The sequence below is a fragment of the Oncorhynchus nerka genome, linkage group LG24 (assembly GCF_034236695.1).
Source record: "Oncorhynchus nerka isolate Pitt River linkage group LG24, Oner_Uvic_2.0, whole genome shotgun sequence".
Taxonomy (NCBI): Eukaryota; Metazoa; Chordata; class Actinopteri; order Salmoniformes; family Salmonidae; genus Oncorhynchus; species Oncorhynchus nerka.
The window spans coordinates 100,620,150-100,639,676 of record NC_088419.1 but is presented as its reverse complement, the minus strand read 5'-3'; the positions used below and the strand labels follow the sequence as shown (position 1 = coordinate 100,639,676).

General features: G+C 43.4%; 2 protein-coding genes across 2 annotated transcripts in view; one reads left to right on the top strand and one right to left on the bottom strand.

Moving 5' to 3' along the window:
• Window positions 1–13,601, top strand: part of gtpbp6 (GTP binding protein 6 (putative)) — a 37,913-nt gene extending 24,312 nt beyond the window's left edge. The window contains exon 10 of the mRNA XM_065009405.1: window positions 13,317–13,601. Coding sequence (XP_064865477.1) covers window positions 13,317–13,443 — 127 coding nt within the window. The 3' untranslated portion in view covers window positions 13,444–13,601. The remainder of the gene's footprint in view (window positions 1–13,316) is intronic.
• A 291-nt stretch (window positions 13,602–13,892) lies between these two features.
• Window positions 13,893–19,527, bottom strand: part of si:dkey-66a8.7 (PI-PLC X domain-containing protein 1) — a 37,202-nt gene continuing 31,567 nt past the window's right edge. Inside the window, exon 6 of the mRNA XM_029654521.2 lies at window positions 13,893–17,927. Coding sequence (XP_029510381.2) covers window positions 17,593–17,927 — 335 coding nt within the window. The 3' untranslated portion in view covers window positions 13,893–17,592. The remainder of the gene's footprint in view (window positions 17,928–19,527) is intronic.

Sequence of the window (19,527 nt, the reverse complement as noted above, 5' to 3'; positions counted from 1 at the left end):
ATAGAGCCTCCCAGTTGTAGAGATAGGGGAGGGTGTCAGGGTTGTCTATAGAGCCTCCCAGTTGTAGAGCTAGGGGAGGGTGTCAGGGTTGTCTATAGAGCCTCCCAGTTGTAGAGCTAGGGAGAGGAGTCAGGGTTGTCTATAGAGCCTCCCAGTTGTAGAGCTAGGGAGAGGGTGTCAGGGTTGTCTATAGAGCCTCCCAGTTGTAGAGCTAGGGGAGGGTGTCAGGGGTTGTCTATAGAGCCTCCCAGTTGTAGAGCTAGGGGAGGGTGTCAGGGTTGTCTATAGAGCCTCCCAGTTGTAGAGCTAGGGGGAGGGTTCAGGGTTGTCTATAGAGCCTCCCAGTTGTAGAGCTAGGGAGAGGGAGTCAGGGTTGTCTATAGAGCCTCCCAGTTGTAGAGCTAGGGGAGGGTGTCAGGGTTGTCTATAGAGCCTCCCAGTTGTAGAGCTAGGGAGAGGGAGTCAGGGTTGTCTATAGAGCCTCCCAGTTGTAGAGCTAGGGAGAGGGTGTCAGGGTTGTCTATAGAGCCTCCCAGTTGTAGAGCTAGGGGGAGGGTGTCAGGGTTGTCTATAGAGCCTCCCAGTTGTAGAGCTAGGGGGAGGGTGTCAGGGTTGTCTATAGAGCCTCCCAGTTGTAGAGCTAGGGAGAGGGAGTCAGGGTTGTCTATAGAGCCTCCCAGTTGTAGAGCTAGGGAGAGGGTGTCAGGGTTGTCTATAGAGCCTCCCAGTTGTAGAGCTAGGGAGAGGGAGTCAGGGTTGTCTATAGAGCCTCCCAGTTGTAGAGCTAGGAGAGGGTGTCAGGGTTGTCTATAGAGCCTCCCAGTTGTAGAGCTAGGGGAGGGTGTCAGGGTTGTCTATAGAGCCTCCCAGTTGTAGAGCTAGGGGAGGGTGTCAGGGTTGTCTATAGAGCCTCCCAGTTGTAGAGCTAGGGGGAGGGTGTCAGGGTTGTCTATATTAGAGTGCCCAGTTTCTCATTGATCCTGGAAGAGGCTGGTGACTTGCTATAGTTGGAGTTGCAGTGCTGCTGTTTGTTTTTCCAAAGGTGTCTGAGTGGTAGGCATACTGGAAGCTTAACATAGCTGAAGTACACACAAATAGTACATACATACAGTCAGTTTAACTATACATTCATGTACATACTACCTCAATTGGGCTGAACAACCAGTGCTCCCGCACATTGGCTAACCCGGGCTATCTGCATTGTGTCCCACCACCCACCAACCCCTCTTTTACATTTACATTTACATTTAAGTCATTTAGCAGACGCTCTTATCCAGAGCGACTTACAAATTGGTGCATTCACCTTATGACATCCAGTGGAACAGCCACTTTACAATAGTGCATCTAAATCTTTTAAGGGGGTGAGAGGGATTACTTTATCCTATCCTAGGTATTCCTTAAAGAGGTGGGGTTTCAGGTGTCTCCGAGAGGGTGTGGGGGGGGGGAGAGGATTACTTTATCCTATCCTAGGTATTCCTTAAAGAGGTGGGGTTTCAGGTGTCTCCGGAAGGTGGTGATTGACTCCGCTGTCCTGGCGTCGTGAGGGAGTTTGTTCCACCATTTTACACTACTGCTACTCTCTGTTCATCATATATGCATAGTTACTTTATCCATATCGACATGTACTGTAGATACTACCTCAATCAGCCTGACTAACAGGTGTCTTGATATAGCCTCGCTACTTTTATAGCCTCGCTACTTTTATAGCCTGTCTTTTTACTGTTGTTTTATTTCTTTAGTTAACTATTGTTCACCTAACACCTTGTTTGTACTGTTGGTTCGAGCCTGTAAGTCTACACCTGTTGTATTCGGCGCACGTGACAAATCAACTTTGTACAGTACAGTACATGTACAGTGCATTCGGAAAGCATTCAGACCCCTTCACTCTTTCCACATTTTGTTACGTTACAGCCTTATTCTACAATTAGATTAAATGAATTTAAAAAAATCCTCAATCTACACACACTGCCCCATAATCACAAAGAGAAAACAGGTTATTAGAAATGTTTGCAAATTTATTTATTTTTAAACAAAAAAACAGATTCCTTATTTAAATAAGTATTATTATTTAAAACATAAATACCTTATTTACATAAGTATTCAGACCCTTTGTTTTGAGACTCGAAATTGATCTCAGGTGCATCCTGTTTCCATTGATCATCCTTGAGATGTTTCTATTACTTGATCGGAGTCCACCTGTGGTAAATTCAAAATGGTTGGACATGATTTGGAAAGGCACACATCTGTCTATATAATGTCCCACAGTTGACAGTGCATGTCAGAGGAAAAACCAAGCCATGAGGTCGAAGGAATTGTCCGTAGAGCTCCGAGACAGGATTGTGTCGAGGCACAGATCTGGGGAAGGGTATCAAAACATTTCTGCAGCATTGAAGGTCCCCAAGAACACCGTTGCCTCCATCATTATTAAATGGAAGAACTTTAGAACCACCAAGAGTCTTTCTCGAACAATCGGGGGAGAAGGGAGGTGACAAAGAACCCGATGGTCACTCTGACAGAGCTCCAGAGTTTCTCTGTGGAGATGGGAGAACCTTCCAGAAGGACAACCATCTCTGCAGCACTCGACCAATCAGGCCTTTATGGTAGAGTGGCCAGACAGAAGCCTCTCCTCAGTAAAAGGCACATGACAGCCCACTTGGAGTTTGCCAAAATTCACCTAAAGAACTCTGACCATGAGAAACAAGATTGAACTCTTTGGCCTGAATGCCAAGCATCACGTCTGGAGGAAATCTGGCACCAACCCGATATAACATCTCTGGAGAGAACTGAAAATAGCTGTGCAGCGACGCTCCCCATCCAACCTGACAGAGCTTGAGAGGATCTGCAGAGAAGAATAAGAACTCCCCAAATACAGGTGTGCCAAGCTTGTAGCGTCATACCCGAGAAAACTGGAGGCTGTAATCTCTTCCAAAGGTGCTTCAACAAAGTACTAAGTAAATAGTCTGACTACTTATGTAAATTATGATATTTAACTTTATATAATTTTATTACATTTGCAAAAAATTCTAATAACCAGTTTTTGCTTTGTCATTATGGGGTATTGTGTGTCATTATGGGGTATTGTGTGTCATTATGGGGTATTGTGTGTCATTATGGGGTATTGTGTGTCATTATGGGGTATTGTGTGTCATTATGGGGTATTGTGTGTCATTATGGGGTATTGTGTGTCATTATGGGGTATTGTGTGTCATTATGGGGTATTGTGATGTCATTATGGGGTATTGGGATGTCATTATGGGGTATTGTGATGTCATTATGGGGTATTGGGATGTCATTATGGGGTATTGTGTGTCATTATGGGGTATTGTGATGTCATTATGGGGTATTGTGATGTCATTATGGGGTATTGTGATGTCATTATGGGGTATTGTGATGTCATTTGATGAGGGGGAAAAAAACTATTTAATTAATTTTAGAATAAGGCTGTAACGTAATTTTGTTTTGAAAATGTCAAAGGGTCTGAATACTTTTCAAATGCACTGTATGACTGGTTTCAAATTTGTCTCCAGCTATTGTAAGGTCAAATATATCTAAAACAAGTGTCATTTATATTTACAATCCCCTTCTCCAAACAGATTACTCATTTACCTAGCTCTTATCAATAGCTCTTATCAATAGCTCTTATCCATAGCTCTAATCAATAGCTCTTATCAATAGCTCTTATCAATAGCTCTTATCCATAGCTCTTATGAATAGCTCTTATCAATAACTCTTATCAATAGCTCTTATGAATAGCTCTTATCAATAACTCTTATCCATAGCTCTTATGAATAGCTCTTATCAATAACTCTTATCAATAGCTCTTATGAATAGCTCTTATCAATAACTCTTATCAATAGCTCTTATCAATAACTCTTATCAATAGCTCTTATCCATAGCTCTTATCAATAGCTCTTATCAATAGCTCTTATCCATAGCTCTTATGAATAGCTCTTATCAATAACTCTTATCAATAGCTCTTATCAATAACTCTTATCAATAACTCTTATCAATAGCTCTTATCAATAGCTCTTATAAAGTTGTAAATAACGGTGCATGGAGAATGGTGTCTCATTTAATGCGGCATATCTGTAGACACACCTCCTCCACACCTCCATTAATACAGTGTATCAGTAGACACACCTCCATTAATACAGTGTATCTATAGACACACCTCCATTAATACAGTGTATCTGTAGACACACCTCCATTAATACAGTGTATCTGTAGACACACCTCCTCCACACCTCCATTAATACAGTGTATCAGTAGACACACCTCCATTAATACAGTGTATCTGTAGACACACCTCCATTAATACAGTGTATCTGTAGACACACCTCCTCCACACCTCCATTAATACAGTGTATCTGTAGACACACCTCCATTAATACAGTGTATCTGTAGACACACCTCCATTAATACAGTGTATCTGTAGACACACCTCCATTAATACAGTATGTCAGTATCTGTAGACACACCTCCATCCAGTGTATCTATAGACACTCCATTAATACAGTGTATCTGTAGACACACCTCCATTAATACAGTGTATCTGTAGACACACCTCCATTAATACAGTGTATCTGTAGACACACCTCCATTAATACAGTGTATCTGTAGACACACCTCCATTAATACAGTATGTCAGTAGACAGACCTCCTCCACGCCTCCATTAATACAGTGTATCTGTAGACACACCTCCATTAATACAGTGTATCTGTAGACACACCTCCATTAATACAGTGTATCTGTAGACACACCTCCATTAATACAGTATGTCAGTAGACAGACCTCCTCCACGCCTCCATTAATACAGTGTATCTGTAGACACACCTCCATTAATACAGTGTATCTGTAGACACACCTCCATTAATACAGTGTATCTGTAGACACACCTCCATTAATACAGTGTATCTGTAGACACACCTCCATTAATACAGTGTATCTGTAGACACACCTCCATTAATACAGTGTATCTGTAGACACACCTCCATTAATACAGTGTATCTGTAGACACACCTCCATTAATACAGTGTATCTGTAGACACACCTCCATTAATACAGTGTATCTGTAGACACACCTCCATTAATACAGTGTATCTGTAGACACACCTCCATTAATACAGTGTATCTGTAGACACACCTCCATTAATACAGTGTATCTGTAGACACACCTCCATTAATACAGTGTATCTATAGACATACCTCCATTAATACAGTGTATCAGTAGACACACCTCCATTAATACAGTGTATCAGTAGACACACCTCCATTAATACAGTGTATCTGTAGACACAACTCCATTAATACAGTGTATCTGTAGACACAACTCCATTAATACATTGTATCTGTAGACATACCTCCATTAATACAGTGTATCTGTAGGGTATCACACTTCCTCCACACAAGTCATTAATACAGTGTATCTGTAGACACACACTCCATTAATACAGTGTATCTGTAGACACACCTCCATTAAAATACAAAACAGTCATCTGTCACCATCTTCTTTGTTGGCACTCCAGATGTCCCATAAACACTCCATTAATACAGTGTATCAAGATAGACACACTCCATTAATACAGTGTATCTCATTTTTTAAAATAAAAAGACACCTCCATTAATACAGTGTATCTACTTTAGTAGACACACCTCCATTAATAATCAGTGTATCTGTAAAAAATTTCACACTCCATTAATACAGTGTATCTGTAGACAAAGATACCTCCATTAATACAGTGTATCTGTAGACATTTACCTCCATTAATACAGTGTATCTGTAGACACACCTCCATTAATACAGTGTATCTGTAGACACACCTCCATTAATACAGTGTATCTGTAGACACACCTCCATTAATACAGTGTATCTGTAGACACACCTCCATTAATACAGTGTATCTGCGCGACCATTAATACAGTGTATCTATAGACACACCTCCATTAATACAGTGTATCTGTAGACACACCTCCATTAATACAGTGTATCTGTAGACACACCTCCATTAATACAGTGTATCTGTAGACACAACTCCATTAATACAGTGTATCTGTAGACACAACTCCATTAATACATTGTATCTGTAGACATACCTCCATTAATACAGTGTATCTGTAGACACACTTCCTCCACACCTCCATTAATACAGTGTATCTGTAGACACACCTCCATTAATACAGTGTATCTGTAGACACACCTCCATTAATACAGTGTATCTGTAGACACACCTCCTCCACACCTCCATTAATACAGTGTATCAGTAGACACACCTCCATTAATACAGTGTATCTATAGACACCTCCATTAATACAGTGTATCAGTAGACACACCTCCATTAATACAGTGTATCTGTAGACACACCTCCATTAATACAGTGTATCTGTAGACACACCTCCATTAATACAGTGTATCTGTAGACACACCTCCATTAATACAGTGTATCTGTAGACACACCTCCATTAATACAGTGTATCTGTAGACACACCTCCATTAATACAGTGTATCTGTAGACACACCTCCATTAATACAGTGTATCAGTAGACACACCTCCATTAATACAGTGTATCAGTAGACACACCTCCATTAATACAGTGTATCTGTAGACACACCTACTCCACACCTCCATTAATACAGTGTATCTGTAGACACACCTCCATTAATACAGTGTATCTGTAGACACACCTCCATTAATACAGTGTATCTATAGACACACCTCCATTAATACAGTGTATCAGTAGACACACCTCCATTAATACAGTGTATCTGTAGACACACCTCCTCCACAACTCCATTAATATAGTGTATCTGTAGACACACCTCCATTAATACAGTGTATCTATAGACATACCTCCATTAATACAGTGTATCAGTAGACACACCTCCATTAATACAGTGTATCTATAGACACACCTCCATTAATACAGTGTATCTGTAGACACACCTCCATTAATACAGTGTATCTGTAGACACACCTCCATTAATACAGTGTATCTATAGACACACCTCCATTAATACAGTGTATCTGTAGACACACCTCCATTAATACAGTGTATCAGTAGACACACCTCCATTAATACAGTGTATCTGTAGACACACCTCCATTAATACAGTGTATCAGTAGACACTCCTCCATTAATACAGTGTATCTGTAGACACACCTCCTCCACACCTCCATTAATACAGTGTATCTGTAGACACACCTCCATTAATACAGTGTATCTGTAGACACACCTCCTCCACACCTCCATTAATACAGTGTATCTGTAGACACACCTCCTCCTCCACACCTCCATTAATACAGTGTATCAGTAGACACACCTCCTCCTCCACACCTCCATTAATACAGTGTATCTATAGACACACCTCCATTAATACAGTGTATCTGTAGACACGCCTCCATTAATACAGTGTTTCTGTAGACACACCTCCATTAATACAGTGTATCTGTAGACACACCTCCATTAATACAGTGTATCTGTAGACACACCTCCATTAATACAGTGTATCTGTAGACACACCTCCATTAATACAGTGTATCTGTAGACACACCTCCATTAATACAGTGTATCTGTAGACACACCTCCATTAATACAGTGTATCTGTAGACACACCTCCATTAATACAGTGTATCTGTAGACACACCTCCATTAATACAGTGTATCTGTAGACACACCTCCATTAATACAGTGTATCTGTAGACACACCTCCATTAATACAGTGTATCTGTAGACACACCTCCATTAATACAGTGTATCTATAGACACCTCCATTAATACAGTGTATCTGTAGACACACCTCCTCCACACCTCCATTAATATAGTGTATCTGTAGACACACCTCCATTAATACAAGTGTATCTATAGACATACCTCCATTAACCTCTTGCTTCTACTTGGGACGCTTGCGTCCCAACTAGAGCTCTGGAAATGCAAATGCGCTACGCTAAATGCTAATAGTATTAGTTAAAACTCAAAAGTTCATTAAAATACACATGCAGGGTATCAAATTAAAGCTACACTCGTTGTGAATCCAGGCAACAAGTCAGATTTTTAAAATGCTTTTCGGCGACAGCATGAGAAGCTATTATCTGATAGCATGCACCAATACACTACAACACAAAAGCACAGCAGGGGACGTAAACAAAATAATTTGCATTTCGGCGTTACACAAACCGCACAATAAAATAGAAAACAGTCATTACCTTTCACCATCTTCTTTGTTGGCACTCCTAGATGTCCCATAAACACTATTGGGTCTTTATTTCGATTAAATCGGGCCATATAAAGCCAAGATATCGTTATATGTAGACTGTGTGATAAACGAAAAAAACAGCGATTTCACAACGTAACATCATTTTTTAAAATTCAAAAAGTAGACGATAAACTTTCACAAAACACTTCGAAATACGTTTGTAATGCTACTTTAGGTATTAGTAAACGTTAATAAGCGATAAAAATCATCCGTAGGCGATGTAAAAATCATTAGCTGTCGTCTTGGAAAAAATTTCACGAGAGAGCTCTTCCGGAATGATCTGGGCGGAGACCGGAGGTAAGTGGTGCCCCTGTTTCGGTTCAACCAAGAATCAAAGATGATTCAATTCACAAGACTCTAGACAACATGGGGATGCTGTGGGAGTTGAATGCTCGGTCTTATCTAATTCGGCTCACTGTTAACAATTGCTGGAAGTGGCGCAAGGATATTTATTTCCATTTTCTGTGATCAGGTTTTCCTGCGCTTTCCGATGTAACGCACGTTATGTTATAGCCACAGTCGTGATTTAACCAGTTTTAAAAACGTCCGAGGGTTTCCTATCCACACATTCTAACCATATGAACGTACTATATTCCTGGCATGAGTAGCAGGGCGCTGAAATGTTGCGCGATTTTTAACAAAATGTTCAAAAAAGTAGAGGGTAGGAGCAACTAGTTAATACAGTGTATCAGTAGACACACCTCCATTAATACAGTGTATCTGTAGACACACCTCCATTAATACATTGTATCTGTAGACACACCTCCATTAATACAGTGTATCTGTAGACACACCTCCATTAATACATTGTATCTGTAGACACACCTCCATTAATACATTGTATCTGTAGACATACCTCCATTAATACAGTGTATCTGTAGACACACTTCCTCCACACCTCCATTAATACAGTGTATCTGTAGACACACCTCCATTAATACAGTGTATCTGTAGACACACCTCCTCCACACCTCCATTAATACAGTGTATCAGTAGACACACCTCCATTAATACAGTGTATCTATAGACACCTCCATTAATACAGTGTATCTGTAGACACACCTCCATTAATACAGTGTATCTGTAGACACACCTCCATTAATACAGTGTATCTGTAGACACACCTCCATTAATACAGTGTATCTGTAGACACACCTCCATTAATACAGTGTATCTGTAGACACACCTCCATTAATACAGTGTATCTGTAGACACACCTCCATTAATACAGTGTATCAGTAGACACACCTCCATTAATACAGTGTATCTGTAGACACACCTCCATTAATACAGTGTATCTGTAGACACACCTCCATTAATACAGTGTATCTGTAGACACACCTCCATTAATACAGTGTATCTGTAGACACACCTCCTCCTCCACACCTCCATTAATACAGTGTATCAGTAGACACACCTCCATTAATACAGTGTATCTGTAGACACACCTACTCCACACCTCCATTAATACAGTGTATCTGTAGACACACCTCCATTAATACAGTGTATCTGTAGACACACCTCCATTAATACAGTGTATCTGTAGACACACCTCCATTAATACAGTGTATCTGTAGACACACCTCCATTAATACAGTGTATCTGTAGACACACCTCCATTAATACAGTGTATCTATAGACACCTCCATTAATACAGTGTATCTGTAGACACACCTCCTCCACACCTCCATTAATATAGTGTATCAGTAGACACACCTCCATTAATACAGTGTATCTGTAGACACACCTCCATTAATACAGTGTATCTGTAGACACACCTCCATTAATACAGTGTATCTGTAGACACACCTCCTCCACACCTCCATTAATACAGTGTATCTGTAGACACACCTCCATTAATACAGTGTATCTGTAGACACACCTCCTCCACACCTCCATTAATACAGTGTATCAGTAGACACACCTCCATTAATACAGTGTATCTGTAGACACACCTCCATTAATACAGTGTATCTGTAGACACACCTCCATTAATACAGTGTATCTGTAGACACACCTCCATTAATATAGTGTGTCTGTAGACACACCTCCATTAATACAATGTATCTGTAGACACACCTCCATTAATACAGTGTATCTGTAGACACACCTCCATTAATACAGTGTATCTGTAGACACACCTCCATTAATACAGTGTATCAGTAGACACACCTCCATTAAAACAGTGTATCAGTAGACACGCCTCCTCACGCCAGGACACAGCCTGGGGTCCTCTAGCAGGCCACTGTTGACCATTCATCTCCCTATGAGCCAGGACACAGCCTAGGGTCCTCTAGCAGGCCACTGTTGACCATTCATCTCCCTATGAGCCAGGACACAGCCTGGGGTCCTCTGACAGGCCACTGTTGACCATTCATCTCCCTATGAGCCAGGACACAGCCTGCCTGAGATCCTCTAGCAGGCCACTGTTGACCATTCATCTCCCTATGAGCCAGGACACAGCCTGGGGTCCTCTAGCAGGCCACTGTTGACCATTCATCTCCCTATGAGCCAGGACACAGCCTGGGTTACTCTAGCAGGCCACTGTTGACCATTCATCTCCCTATGAGCCAGGACACAGCCTGCCTGAGATCCTCTAGCAGGCCACTGTTGACCATTCATCTCCCTATGAGCCAGGACACAGCCTGGGGTCCTCTAGCAGGCCACTGTTGACCATTCATCTCCCTATGAGCCAGGACACAGCCTGGGGTCCTCTGGCAGGCCACTGTTGACCATTCATCTCCCTATGAGCCAGGACACAGCCTGGGTTCCTCTAGCAGGCCACTGTTGACCATTCATCTCCATATGAGCCAGGACACAGCCTGCCTGGGATCCTCTAGCAGGCCACTGTTGACCATTCATCTCCCTATGAGCCAGGACACAGCCTGGGGTCCTCTGACAGGCCACTGTTGACCATTCATCTCCCTATGAGCCAGGACACAGCCTGCCTGGGATCCTCTAGCAGGCCACTGTTGACCATTCATCTCCCTATGAGCCAGGACACAGCCTGGGGTCCTCTGGCAGGGCACTGTTGACCATTCATCTCCCTATGAGCCAGGACACAGCCTAACATCCTCTAGCAGGCCACTGTTGACCATTCATCTCCCTATGAGCCAGGACCCAGCCTAGGGTCCTCTGGCAGGCCACTGTTGACCATTCATCTCCCTATGAGCCAGGACACAGCCTGCCTGAGATCCTCTAGCAGGCCACTGTTGACCATTCATCTCCCTACGAGCCAGGACACAGCCTGCCTGAGATCCTCTAGCAGGCCACTGTTGACCATTCATCTCCCTATGAGCCAGGACACAGCCTGCCTGAGATCCTCTAGCAGGCCACTGTTGACCATTCATCTCCCTACGAGCCAGGACACAGCCTGCCTGAGATCCTCTAGCAGGCCACTGTTGACCATTCATCTCCCTATGAGCCAGGACACAGCCTATGGTCCTCTAGCAGGCCACTGTTGACCATTCATCGCCCTATGAGCCAGGACACAGCCTATGGTCCTCTGGCAGGCCACTGTTGACCATTCATCTCCCTATGAGCCAGGACACAGCCAAGGGTCCTCTGGCAGGCCACTGTTGACCATTCATCTCCCTATGAGCCAGGACACAGCCTGCCTGGGATCCTCTGGCAGGGCACTGTTGACCATTCATCTCCCTGTGAGCCAGGACACAGCCTGGGGTCCTCTGGCAGGCCACTGTTGACCATTCATCTCCCAACGAGCCAGGACACAGCCTGGGGTCCTCTGGCAGGCCACTGTTGACCATTCATCTCCCTATGAGCCAGGACACAGCCTGGGGTCCTCTGGCAGGCCACTGTTGACCATTCATCTCCCTATGAGCCAGGACACAGCCTATGGTCCTCTGGCAGGCAACTGTTGACCATTCATCTCCCTATGAGCCAGGACACAGCCTGGGGTCCTCTGGCAGGCCACTGTTGACCATTCATCTCCCTATGAGCCAGGACACAGCCTGGGGTCCACTGGCAGGCCACTGTTGACCATTCATCTCCCTATGAGCCAGGACACAGCCTAGGGTCCTCTGGCAGGCCACTGTTGACCATTCATCTCCCTATGAGCCAGGACACAGCCTAGGGTCCTCTGGCAGGGCACTGTTGACCATTCATCTCCCTGTGAGCCAGGACACAGCCTGGGGTCCTCTGGCAGGCCACTGTTGACCATTCATCTCCCAACGAGCCAGGACACAGCCTGGGGTCCTCTGGCAGGCCACTGTTGACCATTCATCTCCCTATGAGCCAGGACACAGCCTGCCTGAGATCCTCTAGCAGGCCACTGTTGACCATTCATCTCCCTATGAGCCAGGACACAGCCTGACATCCTCTGGCAGGCCACTGTTGACCATTCATCTCCCTACGAGCCAGGACACAGCCTGGGGTCCTCTGGCAGGCCACTGTTGACCATTCATCTCCCTACGAGCCAGGACACAGCCTGGGGTCCTCTGGCAGGCCACTGTTGACCATTCATCTCCCTACGAGCCAGGACACAGCCTGGGGTCCTCTGGCAGGCCACTGTTGACCATTCATCTCCCTATGAGCCAGGACACAGCCTGACATCCTCTAGCAGGCCACTGTTGACCATTCATCTCCCTACGAGCCAGGACACAGCCTGGGGTCCTCTGGCAGGCCACTGTTGACCATTCATCTCCCTACGAGCCAGGACACAGCCTGGGGTCCTCTGGCAGGCCACTGTTGACCATTCATCTCCCTATGAGCCAGGACACAGCCTAGGGTCCTCTGGCAGGCCACTGTTGACCATTCATCTCCCTACGAGCCAGGACACAGCCTGGGGTCCTCTGGCAGGCCACTGTTGACCATTCATCTCCCTACGAGCCAGGACACAGCCTGGGGTCCTCTGGCAGGCCACTGTTGACCATTCCAAAGTCTAGATTTTAAAGTCTGATTTTTAATTAGCTATCCGTTTCATTCTCCTTCCTCATGTCTGTTTCTTTGTTAGTACTTTTATTTTATGATGTGAATCACTTTGTTACTTGTATTGAAAAGCGCAATATAAATAAAGTTATTAACTTCTTCTTCGTGTGTTTCCAGCTGGCTGTACAAGGAGGCAACAGTTCAGGAAGTGGCCGTTAACCCAGATGAAGGTTCCGCTGTCGTCAAGGTGATCATCAGTGCTGCTGCGTACGGACGCTACAGGAAGATGTTCTTAGGTAGTTAGAAACACTGCAGGTCTAAACCCTGGATGATTGACAGGAGGCTTTATTGAAGCCACCGCGCAGCAATAGAAATGCATTTATTATATTACAGACACCTTAATGCAAACTTCAAAAATGTTTTATGTTAGCTTAACATACAAATAAAGTATTTATTTTTTGAGTATTGTTACTGTCCCCACTACAACAACAAAAAAATACTTGTATAATGGCTACGGTGTCTCAAAATGGACAAACGGTACTACCAGTACAGCCAATTTTTTTTCTTGTTTTTCAAGCATAGGTCTTTTAAGGGAGTATGGTGCACACTTGTTCGGTTCAGTTAGGCGAGTTTGGCCGAACTGAACCATGCTGAAGCCTTTACCAATAATCACTGTTACCGAGAGTTCCTGTTATAACATCCTTTTATTAGGGAACACACAAAAAGCTGTTTCATCAGAAAACCACACTACTCTTGTTGTATGAATGATAAAATGCATTTTAATGTAAATATATTAACAGGAAAGTGACAAGGTATGACAGTATATTGATTAATTATTAACTGTCTATCATGTTTCACATCTCACCTGGGCTGGATCTGCTTGTTTCAGTGGAGAAACAGTGCATGTGTAACATGTGATCTCTTAAATTGAATATATCATCACTGTAAAAAAGTAGAATATTCCTGTACATATTTGAATATCCATTTGCATAGAAAAAGGAAAAACGAATGTATGAATAAGAGGTAGCCTATTTAGTGGTTCTTTTGGAATGACTTTTGGTGGGCTTAATGACCCTCTAAAACAAAATATTGACCTGTACTGTAAGATTCATGTAACAGTTTTTCTGTTGAAAGGGGAATACGGAGTGTACAGGGGCTTCAGCGTAGGTATGAGGTACAGGGGCTTCAGCGTAGGTATGAGGTACAGGGGCTTCAGCGTAGGTATGAGGTACAGGGGCTTCAGCGTAGGTATGAGGTACAGGGGCTTCAGCGTAGGTATGAGGTACAGGGGCTTCAGCGTAGGTATGAGGTACAGGGGCTTCAGCGTAGGTATGAGGTACAGGGGCTTCAGCGTAGGTATGAGGTACAGGGGCTTCAGTGAGAATTCATACTCGCCTTAGTCCACATGTTGTTGCAGCCTGAATAAAAGTTATTCATTGTTTTTACCCATCTACCCACAATACCCCAGAATGACAAACTGAAAACATGTTGTTTTACCCATCTACCCACAATACCCCAGAATGACAAACTGAAAACATGTTGTTTTACCCATCTACCCACAATACCCCAGAATGACAAACTGAAAACATGTTGTTTTTACCCATCTACCCACAATACCCCAGAATGACAAACTGAAACATGTTGTTTTACCCATCTACCCACAATACCCCAGAATGACAAACTGAAACATGTTGTTTTACCCATCTACCCACAATACCCCAGAATGACAAACTGAATACATGTTGTTTTACCCATCTACCCACAATACCCCAGAATGACAAACTGAATACATGTTGTTTTACCCATCTACCCACAATACCCCAGAATGACAAACTGAATACATGTTGTTTTACCCATCTACCCACAATACCCCAGAATGACAAACTGAATACATGTTGTTTTACCCATCTACCCACAATACCCCAGAATGACAAACTGAATACATGTTGTTTTACCCATCTACACACAATACCCCAGAATTACAAACTGAAACATGTTGTTTTTTTTGCAAATGTATTGAAAATGAAATACAGAAATATCTAATTTAGAGATGTTTTCACACCCTCTGACAATACATGTTAGAATCACCTTTGGCAGCGATTACAGCTGGGAGTCTTTCTGGGTAAGTCTCTAAGAGCTGTGAGTCTTTCTGGGTAAGTCTCTAAGAGCTTTGCAAACCTGGTTTGTACAATATTTGCACATGAATCTTTTGTAAATTTTTCAAGCTCTGTCAAGTTGGTTGTTGATCAATGCTTGACTGACATTTTCAAGTCTTGCCATAGATTTTCAAGCCGACTTTAAGTTAAAACTGTAACTAGGCCACTCAGGAGCATTCACTGTCATCTTGGTAAGCAACTCCAGTCTATATTTGTCCTCCTATTTGTTTTAGGTTAATGTCCTGCTGAAGGGTGAATTAATCTCCCAGTGTCTGGAATGCAGACTGAACCAGGTTTTCCTCTAGGATTTTGCCTGTGCTTAGCTCTATTCCCGTTTCTTTTCATCATAAAAAACTCCCTAGTCCTTGCCGATGGTAAGCACACCGATAACATGATGCAGCCACCACCATGCTTGACAATAGGAAGAGTCGTACTCAGTGATGTGTTGGATTGGCCCAAAATATAACACCTTGTAGTCAGGACATAAAGATCATTTCTTTGCCAATTTTTTTAGCAGTTTTACTTTAGTGCCTTATTTCAAACAGGATGCATGTTTTGGAATATAGTTTATTCTGTACAGGCTTCCTTCTTTTCACTGTGTCAATTAGTTTAGTATTGTGGAGTAACTACAACGTTGTTGATCCATCCTCAGTTTTCTCCTATCACAGCCATTAAACTCTGTAACTGTTTTAAAGTCACCATTGGCCTCATGGTGAAATCCCTGAGCAGTTTCCTTCTTCTCCGGCAACTGAGTTAGGAAGGACACCTGTATCTTTGTAGTGACTGGGCTTATTGATACACCATCCAAAGTATAACTAATAACTTCACCATGATCAAAGGGATATTCAATGTCTGCTTTCTTTTTTTTACCATCTACCAATAGGTGCTTTTCTTTGCAAGGCATTGTAAAAACCACCCTGGTCTTTGTGGTTGAATCTGTGTGGAATTCACTGCTCGACTGAGGGACCTGACAGATAATTGTATGTGTGGGGTACAGAGATGAGGGACCTTACAGTATGTGTGGGGGTACAGAGATGAGGGACCTAACAGATAATTGTATGTGTGGGGTACAGAGATGAGGGACCTAACAGATAATTGTATGTGTGGGGTACAGAGATGAGGGACCTAACAGATAATTGTATATGTGGGGTACAGAGATGAGGGACCTAACAGATAATTGTATGTGTGGGGTACAGAGATGAGGGACCTGACAGATAATTGTATATGTGGGGTACAGAGATGAGGGACCTAACAGATAATTGTATGTGTGGGGTACAGAGATGAGGGACCTTACAGATAATTGTATATGTGGGGTACAGAGATGAGGTAGTCATTCAGAAATCATGTTAAACTATTATTGCACACAGAGTGAGTCCATGACACTAATTATGTGACTTGTACATTTTACTCCTGCCATAACAAAAGGGGTGAATACTTATAGACTTAAGACATTTCAGCTTTTCATTTTTAAATCATTTCTAAAAACATAATACCACATGTCAAAGTGGAATTATGTGTAGGCCAGTGACACAAAATCTCAATTTAATCAATTTTAAATTCAGGCTGTAACAAAATGTGTAAAAAGTCAAGGGTGTGAACCATTTCTGAAGTATCTAGGGCTTCTATTGGAATGACTTTCTATGGTCTGTATGATTCCCAGTGAAACTAAATAATGACTGGTTGTCCTCAGTCGTAACTTTGCTGATGTAGCAGTTTTCTGTTCTCTTTGAATTACGTATTTTTGATGGAATTACTCCCTAAACCAGGTATTTTATTTCTCATCTGTAGGTCGGTCAGTCCTCCTCTCCTTTAAGACTCCTCTGATCCATCCTCTCCTCTAAGAGTCCTCTCCTCTAAGAGTCCTCTCATCCATCATCTCATCCATCCTCTCCTCTAAGTCCTCTCATCCATCCTCTCCGAGTCCTCTCATCCATCCTCTCCTCTAAGACTCCTCTCATCCATCCTCTCCTCTCAGAGTCCTCTCATCCATCCTCTCCTCTAAGACTCCTCTCATCCATCCTCTCATCCATCCTCTCCTCTAAGAGTCCTCTCATCCATCCTCTCCTCTAAGACTCCTCTCATCCATCCTCTCCTCTAAGACTCCTCTCATCCATCCTCTCCTCTAAGACTCCTCTCATCCATCCTCTCCTCTAAGACTCCTCTCATCCATCCTCTCCTCTAAGACTCCTCTCATCCATCCTCTCCTCTAAGAGTCCTCTCATCCATCCTCTCCTCTAAGACTCCTCTCATCCATCCTCTCCTCTAAGACTCCTCTCATCCATCCTCTAAGACTCCTCTCATCCATCCTCTCCTCCATCCTCTCCTCTAAGAGTCCTCTCATCCATCCTCTCCTCTAAGACTCCTCTCATCCATCCTCTCCTCTCATCCATCCTCTGCTGCCGTAACAGTTTTCTATTGAGGTTGATGACCAGAGGACAGAAGGGGACAGGTCCTATAAAGTCTCCTGCTATGATGTTGAGGTTGTTAGAGTGTGGTCCAGGGACCTGTTCCTCCAGCCATGGCCTCAGCTCCTTCCAGTTAGCCAGAGTTAGGGTCTGCAGGGACTGACGGGGGTGCAGCGCGATGTAGGAGCGGTCAGCCGTCAGGTTCAGACCAGACACAAAGAAACCATCTGAACAAAACAAAACGAGGATTAAAGTTTAAGGGCTCTATTCAATCCGTATCACAGAAGTTCAGCATTACAGCGTTTGAAATGTAAAGATTAATGTTGTGTTCGTGGAGACCAGCGACACAGATTGAGCCCTACAGGACATCTCTGAACACACTGACTTCACATCAAATGGATTTTATAAAGCCCTTTTTACAGGGGCAGTTCACAACAGTATCACTAGAGACATTGTCCTGGTCCTCTTGATATGTTGCTATCTGAAGAGTAATAACATGCAGTGTCGTGTGAAAGTCTACACACCCCTTGTACAGTCGTAAGGCCCAGATTGAATCAGATTGAGTATTAACCGACGGTAGCAGACACACCTTGATCACGAAGCCACACCATCCTACTCTCCTTAGCAGTTCAAAAGGAGGAAGTGTACGCTATATAGAAAGAATTAGGCTCAAATGTAAAAAATTAAATAAATAAAAAATCTATAAGGATTTCTAGAATCCTAATCGAGGTGTAGATTACATCTTATACATTCCAGCGTTCTAACTTGTCAACAAGGCTACATGGAATTTCTGCTATGGTGACCAGTGAGATATACCTGCTGGAGCGCGTGCTACGAGTGGGTGCTGCTATGGTGACCAGTGAGCTGAGATGAGGCGGGGCTTTACCTAGCAGAGACTTGTAGATAAACCTGTAGCCAGTGGGTTTGGCGACGAGTATGAAGCGGGGGCCAACCAACGAGAGCGTACAGGTCGCAATGGTGGGTAGTGTATGGGGCTTTGGTGACAAAACGGATGGCACTGTGATAGACTGCATCCAGTTTGTTGAGTAGAGTGTTGGAGGCTATTTTATAGATGACATCACCGAAGTCGAGGATCGGTAGGATGGTCAGTTTTACGAGGGTATGTTTGGCAGCATGAGTGAAGGATGCTTTGTTGCATCTGGGTGTTACGGTACAGAGTCAATGTGGAGGCTATATACAGGGTGTTACGGTACAGAGTCAATGTGGAGGCTCTATACAGGGGGTACTGGTACAACTTGCCGTGCGGTAGCAGTGAGAACAGTCTTTGACTAGGGTGGCTGGAGTCTGACCATTTCTAGGGCCTTCCTCTGACACCGCCTGGTATAGAGGTCCTGGATGGCAGTCATCTTAGCCCCAGTAATGTACTGAGCCATACGCACTACCCTCTGAAGTGCCTTGCGGTCGGAGGCTGAGCAGTTGCCATACCAGGCGGTGATGCAACCGGTCAGGATGCTCTCGATGGTGCAACTGTAGAACTTTTTGTGGATCTGAGGACCCAGTACTCAGTCTCCTGAGGGGGGACAGGTGTTGTCGTGCCCGCTTCACGACTGTCATGGTGTGCTTGGACCATGTTAGTTTGTTGGTGATGTGGACACCAAGGAACTTGAAACTCTCAACCTGCTCCACTAGAAGAGAAGACTAATTGATCAGATATGAAAATATCTGAAAAGTTATATTAGGAAAATTATAACTTTGTAATCTGAATATTGTCCTAGGTGCCCCGACTTCCTAGTTAATTACAGTTACATGATTAAGTTAGTTTAATCACGTAATACTAATTACAGAGAATTTATTTGATAAAAATAA